General features: G+C 38.3%; 1 protein-coding gene across 8 annotated transcripts in view; it reads right to left on the minus strand.

Moving 5' to 3' along the window:
• The window catches only part of LOC113667073 (uncharacterized), a 15,973-nt gene continuing 1,174 nt past the window's right edge, over positions 1-14,799 (minus strand). Inside the window, exons 2-5 of one of the 8 annotated variants that reach the window (XM_089198996.1) lie at positions 11,616-11,828; positions 10,651-10,861; positions 2,165-2,316; positions 1-1,770 (exon numbers count right to left, since the gene is read on the minus strand). In XM_089198996.1, the coding sequence (XP_089055122.1) occupies positions 542-1,770; positions 2,165-2,279 (1,344 nt within the window). In that variant the 5' untranslated portion in view covers positions 2,280-2,316; positions 10,651-10,861; positions 11,616-11,828 and the 3' untranslated portion in view covers positions 1-541. Of the gene's footprint in view, positions 1,771-2,164; positions 2,317-3,124; positions 4,446-7,360; positions 7,635-8,511; positions 8,735-10,650; positions 11,154-11,615; positions 11,829-14,799 lie in introns of those variants that run through there. The other 7 variants (XM_027182873.2, XM_027182874.2, XM_089198998.1 and 4 more) reach the window with 7 other exon arrangements.

The raw sequence follows: 14,799 nt of genomic DNA on the forward strand, positions 1-14,799 counted from the left end.
TTCACTCGGTTGATTATTTATTTTTCTGACAATATTTTCACATTTTTCATTCCAATTTCAAAATATACAATACTTTCATTCATTAAAATAAATAGTCAGAGAAAGCTGGAATGTGGTGGCATCGGCCAATTTTTAAATGTAATTTAGTATTAACTTAGGTGATAATACTAAATTACCCTGTTATACTCTTCCACCGACGCAGCGGAAACTTACCCCCTCCGTTCAATGTTGAAATGGTCATGTACGTAATACACACAAAAGAAGACGTTTCTTTCATTCGGAAAGAATAACGAGGAAGAGAACACGAAGGCAGACGAGAACAAAGAGATGATACTTGTCTTTGACAGATGCTCTTGACATAACTTACTTCAAAATATATTTTTAGTCTTCTTCAAACGGAAGAACTCGTTAACTTGTGAAACTTCGAAAATGTAAAATTTTAAGAAGATTTTGAAACAATCAAACTATTTTAAAAATACAATATGAAGACATTTTTTGATGAAAATTAGATCGATTTATAATTTTTTTGTCACATGAAAATCTATCTTCTTTTATACCGACACTTTTCACCGAATGTACTATGTACTAACGAATGAAAATTCATCCCGAGAGCCGTTTTGCTGAAGCTGCTGTCTGACAGCACAAGAAAGTCACTCTCGGACAGAAGGGTGTGGTCAAGAAGAACTCCTGTCATCCCCTCCGTGGAAGGGTTTCGGGTATTGATGTGCTCTACTTTCACCGCGAGAGAAACAACTTTGTTGGGGTAGGACCGCAACGCGTATTTCTTCACCTCGGTGCTGTCTGTGGCCAAAAACCACTTAATATCCTCGCGGTGGATTTTTTTGTTCGATTTCATTATTTCACTCTCCAACATCTTCGCACACATGAAAAGGCTCTCAGAGTTGGTGGTCCTTTGATCCCAAGATTTTGACAACAAAGATGAGTCTCCCATTCGAATGTGAATACCGATTCTAGGCACGTCTGCTTTGAAATGAAGCGATTCACGAGCAGCGGACAGAGTTTTTTCAAAGTTAGGCGTCCTTTCGAATAAAAAATCAAACGCACAACCCACTAGAGAGAAGCGATGGCCTCGTGCGTTCACACCGAGTTTGTCAGCCATGCGTCCAGCAAACTTATACTCTCGAAAACTTGACGCAAAGTACCATAAGCTTGTGACGACCTCCACAGGAGAGTCGAAATATTTGTTAAGGTTCGTACCCTCGATCCATTCGCGGAAGACATCGTATGTTTCTGCAGATCTTTGTGATTCTTTGATCACTTTTTCATGTTCTCCCTTCCCCCAGTAATGATAGTTTCTCTTTAAATGTTTAAGTTTTGAAGTAGGGTAATTCCACTGAATGTTCTTGGGTTGAAGATAATCCGTAATAGGAACAGTGCTGTTCCAATCTATTAGGAATGCACGCCCCGTTATAACAGCTACATAAAACAGGGATGTTATGGCTCCAAGTCGATTTCCATACCCGCCACAACCGTACTTATTTCCCCCACAAGAGTAAATAAGATATTTGGGTGGTTTACGGTTGTTTAAAATGTCATCGTGAAGTTGTGTATATTCTTCTTGCCATTCTGTACCACAAAGAAGCGCCTTCTGCTTCTTTTGTATCTCTGAGAGGTCTTTGTCGCTCCCGAATGAGCTCAGCTCTCGACCGAGTTTAGGTGCCTTTTTTTGTGGTCTAACGGATTCACCGCCACCCAAGTCAATGTTGTTAGCTGCAATGTCCGGCGGAATGTAGGTTGGTAAGCGAGTTCCTGGAAAAAAGTCATAAATTTGTTTTCAATCGACTGTCAAAAAACCCAAAGTAATCAAAGCAGCCAATCAGAACGAATGTTTACCTCATGTCAGCCGATAAGAACTCAAACTGAAAAAAAAAAAAAAAAAAAAAGCAAACTATCCAAAGCGCGGGAAAATGCGGGTGACCAAGTCATGATTGGTTAGGAGTATGGCACGCGTTTTCCCTACCAATCACAGAGCAAAGTAAAGGAAAAACAAAGTAACCCTAGAATTTTGGCCCTCTTACAAGTTGCTTTGTTCTCGAATGTGTGGAAAGATTACTGAGTGCAGAATCCTCAGTAAACAGAATAGGAGAGATGGGAAGTTTTGAAGCTCCATAGTCGAATAACGTTATAATCATGTATTCCTTACCTTGCTTTGCTACCCAAACGACGTCTTTTTGGGAGGCTACGAGGAACACAGAACAAACTGCTACAAGAAGCAACAATACTCGCAATCTCTGGGCATGCCGAAGTAATCGTTTCATCTTCCGGCAGCATGCAACACAGATGACACCGTGGACTCTGCAAATAGAAGTAAAATTAGTCAAGGGCCTTTATCAAGGTTAATAGATTTTAAAATAAGTTCCTGTTTTAATTGTCTTCGTCCTTGACCTTTTTTTTTTATTCCTGACAGGTTTAGGGGAATTAAAAGCCGTTCGATTTTTTAGACTTAACTTGATTATTGCGAGAGAGGCTTATCTCTTCGCATTATTTAAAATATCTGTCTTAAATCCTCAGCAACACACAACTAATTCACGCAATTCGGACATGCTGGCGATGCATTGTCTTGACTCCCCTCTAAGCTCTTCCGATGCGCCCCAAATCTAGTTGAGTAGTTTCAACAACATTCCGTTCAGCTCATTACAAATAGGATCACACACGAAAACGTAGAACAAAACCTGAAAACTTTTTTTGTTTGATTCTAGCGTGTGCTTTTAGATAACCTCAACTCTGAAAACGTGGTGTGCGACGTGATGATATCAAATGAGATTCTTTCATTCCACGGCAAAAATTTTAGTTTTGTGGTTAGGATATAAACAAAGCAAATAAAAACAATTACTTCACTAATCTCAACCAGAGTGACAGAATAAAGATCATAATCGTCATCAAGCAGGGATTGTAAATTTGCCAGGGATACCAGGCTTCGATGCTAATACGTGAAGGCGATTTTAACAATGTGGTAATGCTATGACACGATTTTCGCGATAACATTTGGATCGCAAATAACTGTGTGCCATAAGAAACGATAGCTTTATCTTTCAAAAATGTTATGATCAAACAGTTCGCACTTTGGAAACGGACGTAAAGCTCTCTACGACTAAAATATTACCTTTGAACACAAAACGACCTCACACACACTCAGCGATGGTTCTTGTCACCGTTACTCAGCAGTTATTTGGAGATTGTCCTGTATCTCCTCGAATTAAGAAGTGCTAAGGAGATTTTGCAGGCAAGGGTATTTGAAGAATTGTAACAGGAAACACGGAAGGAAACTACAGTTTAGCCCATTCCCCTCAAGCTGTTTCCTACGGCGATATTCTGTTAAACCACCTTGATTTTTTTAAGTTACAAGATTTTCAAACTTCAGCACTGGCCGTTGTCTGTAAAAGCATTTCCTTGAAGATACGTCTTCATATAAAGAAGAGCGCAGTCAACTGTCTCCAATGACGCGGGACTTGTTTGTTTCTAATGAAAACAAACCTTAAAAGGCAGGCGTCGCAACAGGATGAAAAAAAAACCAAACAGTTCTCGACGTGTGCCCTTCAGATCACGCACGTATTATTCGATAAAATAGTTCCGCTGTTACTGTAGTCAAGTATTTCGACGACCGCAGCGCTGATCTATACACCGCTAATTTTTCATTCTTTCTTAAAAAGAGAGTTGATTTCAGCCCACGAAGATCGTGGCTTGATAGGTTATGGTGAAAGATGTATACCTGCTGTGAAGAATTCTCTTTCTCACAGGCACAGCTCGGCGTGTTCAGAGCTCAATGAGTTAATTATCGGTTGCTCACTCATTCGTGAAGACTAATTCAAGTCCTAAAAAGGTTTGTAGGAAGTTATAAATCTATAGGACACTTCAAAATTCTAATAGTTCTCATATTTTGCGACACAGTGCTCAAAGTAGCCTTAACAAAGGAAGCATAATCTACCGAGAATCGCAAATTCAATACCTGGCTTTTAGAGCTCTTATTGTCAGTTTTGTGGGTCAATTAAACATCAATCCACAAAGCATTCGCCTACTTCCAAACCACTTATGACACGACTTTCCAACGCGACGTCGGGATACAGAGCGTAAAATTGCGTGTCTCAATTGTTTGTATCCCAGCTGATCAATGTTCTTTGAGGCGCTGTACACGCTAAGAATGCAAATTCTCGCTCAAAAATTACCGAGAATACATTACCAAAGTTATTCCGGCTTGGCCTCCCGGTGAAACAGCGGGAGAACCGAAATGAAATCTTTCATTCTTTTAGGGAAAGCAGTTTAGGTTTCTCCTGTAGTAGCTATGTTTGCTTTTCCACCTGGTTCGATAGACAAAATTTCGAACAATAACTTAATCTTCGGCTAATACCATGAAGAGATTTACAGCCCCAAGGTGACAATAAACAGAGATCAATGTCTAAAATCCGCCATCAATCATATCATTGACCGAAGGTCAAACATTACGATTGTTCTTAATAAAAACACGGCCACATTTGTAAAAAAAAATATATACTTGACTAGACTTGTGACGAGGAAAAACACTTACCGAAACATATCAAGAAAGAGAACACAACAAACTCAGATTTCTTTTTACTAGAAAATGAGGGAAATTTGAAGAGGCAAGCAGAGAGAAATTTTAATGCTCCTTCATGCAGCGGAAAATCGTTCCCTCAAAAAAAATAAGTCGTTGCAAAGAGGGGAAGGAAATAGCGTAAAGACTTTTTTTCATGTTACTCGAATGTCATTGAAAATTCCAGTATCTTCGCTATGGTCTGCCTAACAGCGGGAACAGTGGGGAAATTCATCTTTTTTATGATCAAAGAAATTTAAGGAGGGCCTGTGCTCTCACACTGCACTCTGCCACGTGGAAGACATCACGATTTTTCCACGGCAACGGCTTCTCATATATCGGACACGATAATACGGTGGAATAACATGACAATATAATTTGACTAAATCCAATTTACTTTTACAGTAAATAAAATAACATTGTTGTTTCAGTTTTGTCAACAAAGCCTCGTGTATAAATTGAAGAGGAAGAAAGATCAATTCACTAGAATTAGTTTTAACTTATAATTCAAAAGCCTGTTTTTCACAGCAAATATGCGTTCCTTGATTTTTTATCGCACTTGATACTTCGTTCTAACGGTAGAGGTATCAGATGATAAACTCACTGAGAACACTTGAATGTGAGACTGCTTTACGAGGAGTTATTTTGACCAGCATTGCAGACAGAACGTTTCTTTAATCAATTCAAACACGAACTACCGCGCCAACAAAAAATGGAGACTATTCCCATTCTTCCTCAGTCTGGCTATTTGCGCCTAATTTCCAGCCAACGCAATGAACCAACCTATATAGACTCGTGCATCTCGAAAGAATCGGCCTTAACTCTTGAGGGTTGTTTTGCAATCCCATGTTGCTCTGAGCCATTTTAACCATTTCTGCACCTTAAGAAAGGCCTCTTGTTCTTACTGGTTCCTCTATATTGTGGCTTATCATTCTTAGTTACCCCTCACAGGTTTGTCTCGCCTACCAAACCACAATTTTTAAGTTGTATTTCACTTGACGTAAATTTTCTGTGATATCGAACTGAATTAAACTTGTAACGACTAACGTGACGAGAAGTCGTTAAACTTGATGGTGATATAGCAGGTTTTCTGGATTCTCTCTCCGTAGAGATTTTTGATGACTGAAAGCAGTAAGAGAAAAAAACCCAGTACTACTGCTTTCGCAATTTGGTTATGGGAGACACACCGACAGTAGCCTCAGCCGTTCTGCACACTAATTTTGTGGAGACGAGCGAAGCAACTCCACGAAGGAGAGAAAAAAGCAGGGTAACACAAGTCCTTCCTACACCTCACCCCACCTTCATTCGCCGGGTTCTTCGCTCGTCTCCACGAGCGCAGACTACGCGAAAGGTAAACGGCAAGAATAGGTGATCATTTCACATCTGCCTCTCAATCATGTATAATCGTACCTGCTATAAATTTATCATTTTATAAGTTAATATTAGATCTAGTTGAGGATGAGAGGAAATGTTCAATAATATGGAAATCTGCGCAATTGCTGTAAATAGGAGGTTTCTACATTTTATGCAGGAAATTGCTTTAAGAATTTTAAGAGACAAGAGCGAAATTAGAACTCAAGTAAAGTTTGCCGTTCTTTTCTGCGGTAGAAGTGTTTTCAAATCTCTCGATTATTTCAGTGGGTTTTTGGTGCCAGAAAGGTTTAGGAAACAAGAAATTCAGGAGTTTTACCGTGCTTCAATGATTTGCATCACGAATGATAAATTCGGAGATACATGAGTACCCGGTATGGGAAGCACTATAGACACTATACAAAACAGATCTCATTCCGTTTTCACGATCAAAACAGTAACAATTAGAGTATATACCCAGCACACGCCAATTATAAGAGTCTCTGTGCGCCGATGCGACCATGACATTGACCAAACGGTAATCAAAGAACATAATTAAAGGCCTTCATATCAATTCATTAACAGAAAGAACGTTGTACATAAACTGTCTATAAGCCAACAACGCATCAGTTTTCATTACCCGACTGATAGCTGCTCACAGACTCGCGTATAATATTGACGGTCGTTTAATTTCAAGTTTTTTAAGACCCTTAAAAATTTCTCGATTACCAGATTGCAAAAGAACGCAAAGATTTCCCGGCCACTTTTCTTGAAATTCAACTGCGACAATTATGCAAAAAAAAAAATGAAAATGTCCAAATCGCAGCTGCATAAACGGAACTTTCGATATTACGAGGATAATATAATGGCGGTAATGGATATATAACATAATGGACATATAAGTTCAGGAAGTGATAGTGTAATTTTTGACATCGTTAATCTGATGGCAGCACGTAGAAATATTGTATTGAGGAATTAAAAAAAGCCCAATGATATTGTCGCTGACAAGTAAACAACAACATGGTTTCAGCATTACAATTTGCAAAAATGAATTTAAAATAATTCCAGTCGCTTCAGATTCTTTCTTTTTTTTTTCAGCTTGGTAAATAAAAGCAAAGACAAAGAATGGAAATAAAACAAGACATAACAAGGAAAAGCTTACAACATGATCACCCTTATATGCAAAGACGGCAAACACGTAGGTCATTCCCTGAAATTTACGACCACTTCAATGAGCACTTTTCTTGCGTACTTGTTCACACAATTGCGTACCATGTCGAGGGCCCTACTGAAAACCGCCCTGGTGAGTTGGTTGCCCTCGTCAAATATTATCATTATCGTTATTATAAGGCTTACGACCCCTTTGACACGAAAGAGCCAAAGAATCCGACCTTTAAAATTTGACAAGACCACACAAAAACCTAACAAAATGAGAGAAGCTACCTTGAGAAATCACCACGCTAGATATGAAGCTCGGCAGCCAGTGTGCAATATTCCTCAAGAATTACAAAAACACTTCTCATGATGATTGAATTCTCGTCATTACTCCAGAAAAATTAAAACAGCTCCTGTGTAAGCTTCCTGTTCGACGTTTTTACGGTGACAAAGTAGTAACTTTGTTTTTACAGCGTTGTTCGTCAGCAATAAGCTGATTAAGTCCGGCGTGGTTTTAGTTTCGAAAATTGAACTTGGTGTTTCGGGCTCTAAATGGAATTAAGTCGCTTAAATTTCTTTGTCCTTAAAATGTCATTTTTAAGTGGGTGGAGGTCAAAAATTAAGTACCAAGGTATCTCTGTGTCTAGATTTTAATGACTGAAATCGCATCCTACAAGTTAAATGCGTATTCTGGTGCGACAACAACAACGGAAAAACCAGAAGTGGCATTTTGTTTCCATCGAAATGGCTTTCTTTTAACCCCGTGTTTTCTGCGAACAGAAAGCGCTCTTTAGAAATACCACAGCAATTATTAGAAGATAAAAGAAATGCATTGTCACGCCCAATCGATATAATATCGTCTAACCGCTATATTCACAGCCTGACAGGGCAAATATGAAAATCAGCGAATAGAAGCGGTTCCTTTGGTTAAGACATTTCCGCAAGATAAACTTAATACTTCAGTGGTTGTAAAGTGTTTTCCTTTTTTCAAAAGAGAACAGCGAAAAGAACGAGAGGCAAGGGGAAATAACATTCTTAATGACTCATCGAATTTTCGCCACGCGGTGTTATCGATTACATAAACAGCCTCTGCTTCTACAAAACATATCTATGCAAATCTGTTCAAAATTATCACAAAATCAGTGAGGCTTTCACAATTCTATGAAGACGCGCGGAGGTTCTTGTTTGTTCCCGTGACCTCTGTTCATTCTCCGTTTTGTTGTCTTTTCCCCAGGTTAAGAAATACAATTCAAAAGCAATAGTAGTTTAATAATCTTTCCCGGTTGTTACAGATCGGAGACTAAGCAATTTATCCAAAAGCCGTTTGCGTGACTAGACAGCAAATCAACAATTAACACTGTTAGAGGTGAAAGTAAAAAAAAAAAAAAAAGACTGAAGCCTTTGAGTCAACCCTCGTTTAGAGCGCTGTTGGAGCTCACCTTTTATGTGAGGATGCCAGAATTTTGCACTACATAGGTAACACGAGGTGCCAGCGCAGAAGATGAGAAAGAAACGCTCTTGACTGTAAAGAGAGGGAACTGAATGAGAGGGATCTCTGGACTTATGTTACAAGCAGTCGAGCTTTAGCCGATTATCTAACAGATCTTCTCCATGTTTGTTTACGTTGTCCAAGCAATAAAACTCACTTCTCAGTGAAACAACAAAAGACGCATTTTTAAATATGGAAACGTTTAGGAAAACATCACAGAAAGGAAACGCTTAACACGGTGGGAATTTGATCAGGAAAACAACACACATAATCTGCCAGATTGTAGCATGGCATACATCACGCACGTAAAAGAAAAAACACAAAATACGCCGTAACTTGTTAAAATGCAACTGTCGTCTGTGTTTGCCGTTGGACGAAATTTAATACACAACTTTTTATCGATGATGGACTGTGAGCAGTGACAATTTACTCTGCTGTTCCATGACAAATAGTTGTCGAACTGATCCACAGAATTGGAGGCTACGACATCAATGAAAGGAAATACGCTGGAAACACAACACGAAAACAAATATCCAGCTTATGAAAGGGCTTACCCCCATAAGCTACTAAAAAATTCTTCGCAGCTTTCGATCTTCAATGACAATCGACTAATAATGCGAGAAAACTGAAGAGGACTTTTCCTTAAGGAAATACAAGCCAGCAATGCGCAAAAATCTTTGAAATGATTATCGCGAAAGAATACCCAAATCACTCTACAAAATAAGAGTCTTAACGAAAGTTGAATCGTTACATCGTGTTGAAACCAAAATTGGATTCACCAAACAAAACAAAAGACTCAAAGATGTCCTAAACCACTTTCACTTCCGAAAAAAAATTAGTCATGCAAATATTATTTTCTTTGTACAGGAAGGCCGAGGATAAATTGTATTAAATAAAATTATATACGATTTAAACTTTCCAACGCACACCACCGATTCTTTCGTTTCTGGACTGAGTCCACGCATTGTCTTTTATCTCCGAAAGGTCGCTAGGGAAAGGTTAAAACAAAGCACCTGGACAATATTCACTGTTTCCTCGCCAACATTTCTTGTTCACAAAGTAACCAGGGTTTCAGTCTCAAGTTTAACTCCAACTCTTTCTCATACAGTGTACGAAGTTGAACAAAATTCGGTCGTTTAACGAACGTTAAAGAAAATTTCGCGGCATTTCTCACCACAGTACAAATCTAAATTTCTCTGCGGGCTATTGGTTGTTTCACATTTCACTTTTAATTCGCGCGGAAGTTTTGGACTGTTCACCAATAGATCGTCAGTCAACACTGCAATGTGTTTAGACAACAACAAAATTCATGCCGTACATGAACGAATAAACAGGTCATGAAAACTACCAGAGCGAACCTCCTTCATTCCATGATAGGAAACAAACAGAAACCTGTCAAATCTGCCACCTCCTCTAAATACGGAAACCTTGAGTAAGGGATTTTATTACCTAAAGTGCGATGTAAAATATATTGAATGGCTATAAAACGTCCTAGTAATCTTTCACTTGCCGCACTACGGTGGATTTTTTTTATGAGGAGAGTTTTAAATACTACGACCAGTGTGTGTCTTAAAATATCAGGATATTTGGTCACATTCAACTTTAAATCAAACCGCAATCCAAAGAGTAAAAAGTTCCATTTGTAAAACTTGTAAAAACTATGAATTATTTGTTATTTGGTGGTCCAGCTTGCGTCCTATAAGACGACAAATGAAAAATGAAATTGCATTCACGGAAAGGAAAATTCGCCAATGTTGTTTCCACTTTACGATTGAGTGCGAATTCTTAGTAGAACTATCGCGAAGAAGGGGAACTCAGTAAATGTGCCCTTCATGCGAGGATTATCAATCTAGGAAGATGTTAGAAAAAAAAAGCCAAACGATACATGTAAAACCAGAATAAATTAGAACTCAAGCGACAACAAATGCGCCTCTAAAAAGCTTCATTGTTATCAGTGATGATAAACGAATTCTGATAATGTTATCAGCTATCCCGCAAACCTACCAAAATGTCTTTTGTGTCAACAAAGACTTTCGTATGGATCGCGCATCGGCTAAAAAACCTAGTAACATAAAACGGGAAATATTACCTTTTCAATCGGACGATAAATCTGAGATCAACTCGCTCCGGTACCTTTCTCCAAGGATTTTGCTGTGGACCTTGAGAATTCACAAACCAAAGAAGATTTTCCGGACAATTTGCAGACCTGATATGTTTCTCTTCTGTAAGGTAGATTGCCTGACGGAACAACTTTTGTTGGTAGTATCAGAGGTCAATCAGTGCTCAAGGCTCGTCACTAACTGAGTGAATCATTCAGGGAATGTTAACGCGAGATTCTCAAAGTATCTAGTTGCTTGAAGCCTGCAGTTTGTATTGCATACCGTCGACTTACGACAGTACTCGTACCTGCCTTTCGTTTCACGAAACAAAATTAAAACCAGGGTTTTTCAATCCGTCCTTTAAGGATAGTACTCTCCAAAAGCACTCAAACTAAACACTTGACCAGAATATTGGCACAACAACTGGTGTCTCTGTGAGACGGACAGAACATAATATAGAATTGTCTGGAACTTCGGTGTCTGAGCTATGTCCGAGACGAAAAACCGCGCAAGTCGAGAAATCTTAAATCCTATCAAACTGATAGTCACTGTTAAAACTCAAACAAACTGTCATGCTAATTCAACCCATTGCAGGCTTTTATTTAGTAGCTTAATCATAACATAATAACGGTCCCGAAAAACTTTCTAAAACAAATAAAGTGACTCACTTGACCTAATATTTCAATAAATATCTATGTGACCCAAAGTAAGCGTCAATAAGACGAAACATCTCGGCCGAGCTCGGTACTCAACAATGTAATTTTTGACAGGTAAGTAACCCGCAGAGACAAAAGATAGACTATATGCACAACTTTAAGGACAATAATCCTCTTCCGTTTTCCTGCGGAAAGAGCGACCCCCCAACACATAATTTGGTGTAGTAAGCCATGCATGGTCGACTTGTCACTTCCCATGATATCATCCTAAATATAACATTAAGAGTAAGAACACGTACCTCTAAGTTTTTCGTTTCTCGACTGTGTAATCTGTGTCTTACGACATAACTGAACCATGCTGTCGTCAATAAGTGTAGCTTTGAGTAGAAATCCACTCCATTTTTTGATGGGATCTCCTCAACCGATCTATTACCAACAAACCAACCAAACCGTCATCATAAAAAGGTCGTATCTGTCAATATTCGTTTGTCATGGATCACCGGCTCCAGTCCCTACAAGGTGACGTGACATCTATTAATAGAGTCAAGACATTTTAAAATGTTTACGTCTGTTTGTGATTATTCGAGTCAAAGTTGGGCCTTTCAAAGGGAGGAACCTCACTAATTAGCCTTTATTATGAAATCTATGATTTCTCATCACGAATCGAAAACCACCGTTAAAATAGAATCAACTTGTGCAGCGTCTGCGATCACTCACGCTGAAAATGCAACTTTCGACTCCAAAATAACATTTTTAAATTTTTTTTCTCTAGGCGCATATCACCCACTTACTAACCATTCACAGTCTATTTGTCAGTCGTTTGTTATTTCATACCCACTCAGACTATAGAACATCCATTTCGCAACATTGAAAATCAATAGGACCTCCTTCGTAATATTGTAACCTACGCTTATACCCGAACGAGTGGTGAATACTCAAGACAGTTGTTACAAACTGTTTATCAAACCTAGATTACATCCTTGTTATGGGGAATTAAGAGAGAAAATTAGACAACTAAGTTCAGGCCACACATCGCTCCAGTAACATGAGGTGTATGTTTTATGATGTTTTGATTTTGCGTTCTGTGATGGACCTTGTTAGCGTATGGAATCTAATTTAGACAGTTCTTGATCAAAAACCGCAAGAAGACAAGGATAGGCGTGTTCTTATCAGTCTTCTTTGATTGAATTATGATTCATCTTAAAACGAAATTTCTATCTTCAGGAAACAGGCCAAAACGGATAAAAAAACAGCTACAGTTAAACAAATGTACCATTCTTCAACTAAGAAACTGTGAAAGAGACGATTTCCTGTCACAAACCATTTAATGGAATCTGACACCACTTGAGTACAAGAGACGGAAATTAAAGGAAATGACAAAGCTTTTAATCGATGGATATACGCCCCCCTGATTAAAATATCATGTGGAATTTGTTGGAATTTTTATAATTCAAGGAGTAGTTTAATCCATTTTAAGTCATTTCTATCCATTTATGTTCAATATTTGAAGCAAAGGTAATTAGATAGTCCAGCCCACTGGCTCCTAAATAAAACAAAAAAAGATCATAGTACAATGACTTGTGTTTCGCAGAGCGGTCGATGCTTTCATGAAAAATCTTCAAAGGCTGATAATTAACGACCAAAAACCCTTAACATTTTAACTCCCAAGATCTGATTCTTAATTCTTAACAGTAGCAAATGTACGCTTGGAATCCTTAGGGGTGGGGGGGTAGGGGGCACTTGGAAAAAAAATTACCATCTCCAGGGGCCCATGTGCTCCTGTCATCTCCCTATTTCGATCCTTCTCGGTATACTTAGTCTGCCTTGACTAACTAAAGCCGAAGAAATAAGTTACAAACTAGTCACCGATAAAGCTTGTATAATCTTTTTATCCCCCGCTAAAACATTTTTTGGAAAAAAAAAAACAAAAAAAAAACCAATTAACAATCCAAGAAAAACAATAGATGAAGGTTTTTAGTTTAGTTTTTAGAATAAAAACCTGCCTTTCAAAGTGCCGAGTGGACTACGAGAAGCAAAACATAGTAAACTGAATCCTTGTAACTTGACATTTGGTCAACCATTGCATTTTTGAGTAGGAATCACGCCGTCCGTGGGAACATTAGAGTGGTTTAGCAAGAGGACGGGAACGTCATTTCAGAACGGCACGCGCAGCAAAAATGCCGAGAAGAAACTGGGTCGAGAACGCCGTCGCGTTGTGTTGAAAAGTGACTTAGCAGTCGTTTCAACGAACCGTCCACGCTATATTTGTTCTTTTGTTTTGTTCTTGAATATCCTAACCTTGGCTCTTTAGGATCATTATCAGCTTTGAATTTTTTCGGTTTCGTAGACCACTCGAAGGACAACGAAATTATCCTCTTTGAGGGTGTAACAAGCACAAACCGAGGATAGTTTACTACAAGTGAGTAGTTAATATGAATCCACATGGGCGGTTAAACTTTGAAATTATTCCATTCTAGTCTCGAGTCTATCAGATTTTGAAGCCCACTAAATATTTTTTTTTCTATGATTTGTATCGCTGTCATTTCGTTTCGTGCTTCTAGATTTTAGCACTACTCGTTTTTCTTCATAATTTTGTAAAGTATAATTTGGAATTTAAATCGTCGCGGTTTTTTCCCTTGTTTACTGAATATTCTTCTCAATCATGACGGTACACCTCTTTTGAGCACCACCCTCTTAGAGTTGCAATGCATTTTGAACGGAGTTATCAGAAGTTATGACGAAAACATTTAGAGATCAAGCGACCCAACGATGGAGTTGTTTACAATGAGTTCCCGTTTAACTATGAACAAATGAAATGCACTCAAACTAGTCACCAACGAAACGGTTAGACTGAGGAATCAGACTTCGTTCCTGTTTTATTTTTGTTTTTGTTTAATTTGATTTTTTTTTTAACGAATAAAGTCGTTCAAGACTGAATCAAATTAATAGATTTAGAAAGCCGTGCCGAAATCAAGTTGATTGTTATTTTCTTTCGTAGATGACTTTCTTGTCTTAGTTTTCACCGGCGCTGATCAAAAACTAAAGACATAAAAACGTGCAAAACCCGAGCTATTCTCAAATTTTTTTTTATCTCTGACTTCAATTCGCAGAACAGTTTTTAGTCACGGTTAAAATGACAATGACAACAAATAACAATGAATAATATAGCAGGTAACCTTCGTGTTGTTTCATTTTGATAAACTTCAACATGAAGCAAGCTTAATTTATTGATGACATGATTCACGATAAAATTAACAGCAACCATTCTTGGAGTTTTCATACATGGTTTAAGAAATGTATCAAAGAAAAGCCCTTACGTTGCTTAAAGCCACGCTCAATTACAAAAGGTAACTGAGTCCTAAAATCTTAGATCGCTTGCTGACGATCGTGTTTCCTTTCGGGAATCCAGAATAAATGTAGCGGTAAACTTTCACAAATTCACCGAATAAAATAAAGAAAGTAACCTGGTTATATTGGAAATGA

Source organism: Pocillopora damicornis, chromosome 3 (genome assembly GCF_964200805.1).
Source record: "Pocillopora damicornis chromosome 3, jaPocDami1.2, whole genome shotgun sequence".
Classification (NCBI taxonomy): Eukaryota; Metazoa; Cnidaria; class Anthozoa; order Scleractinia; family Pocilloporidae; genus Pocillopora; species Pocillopora damicornis.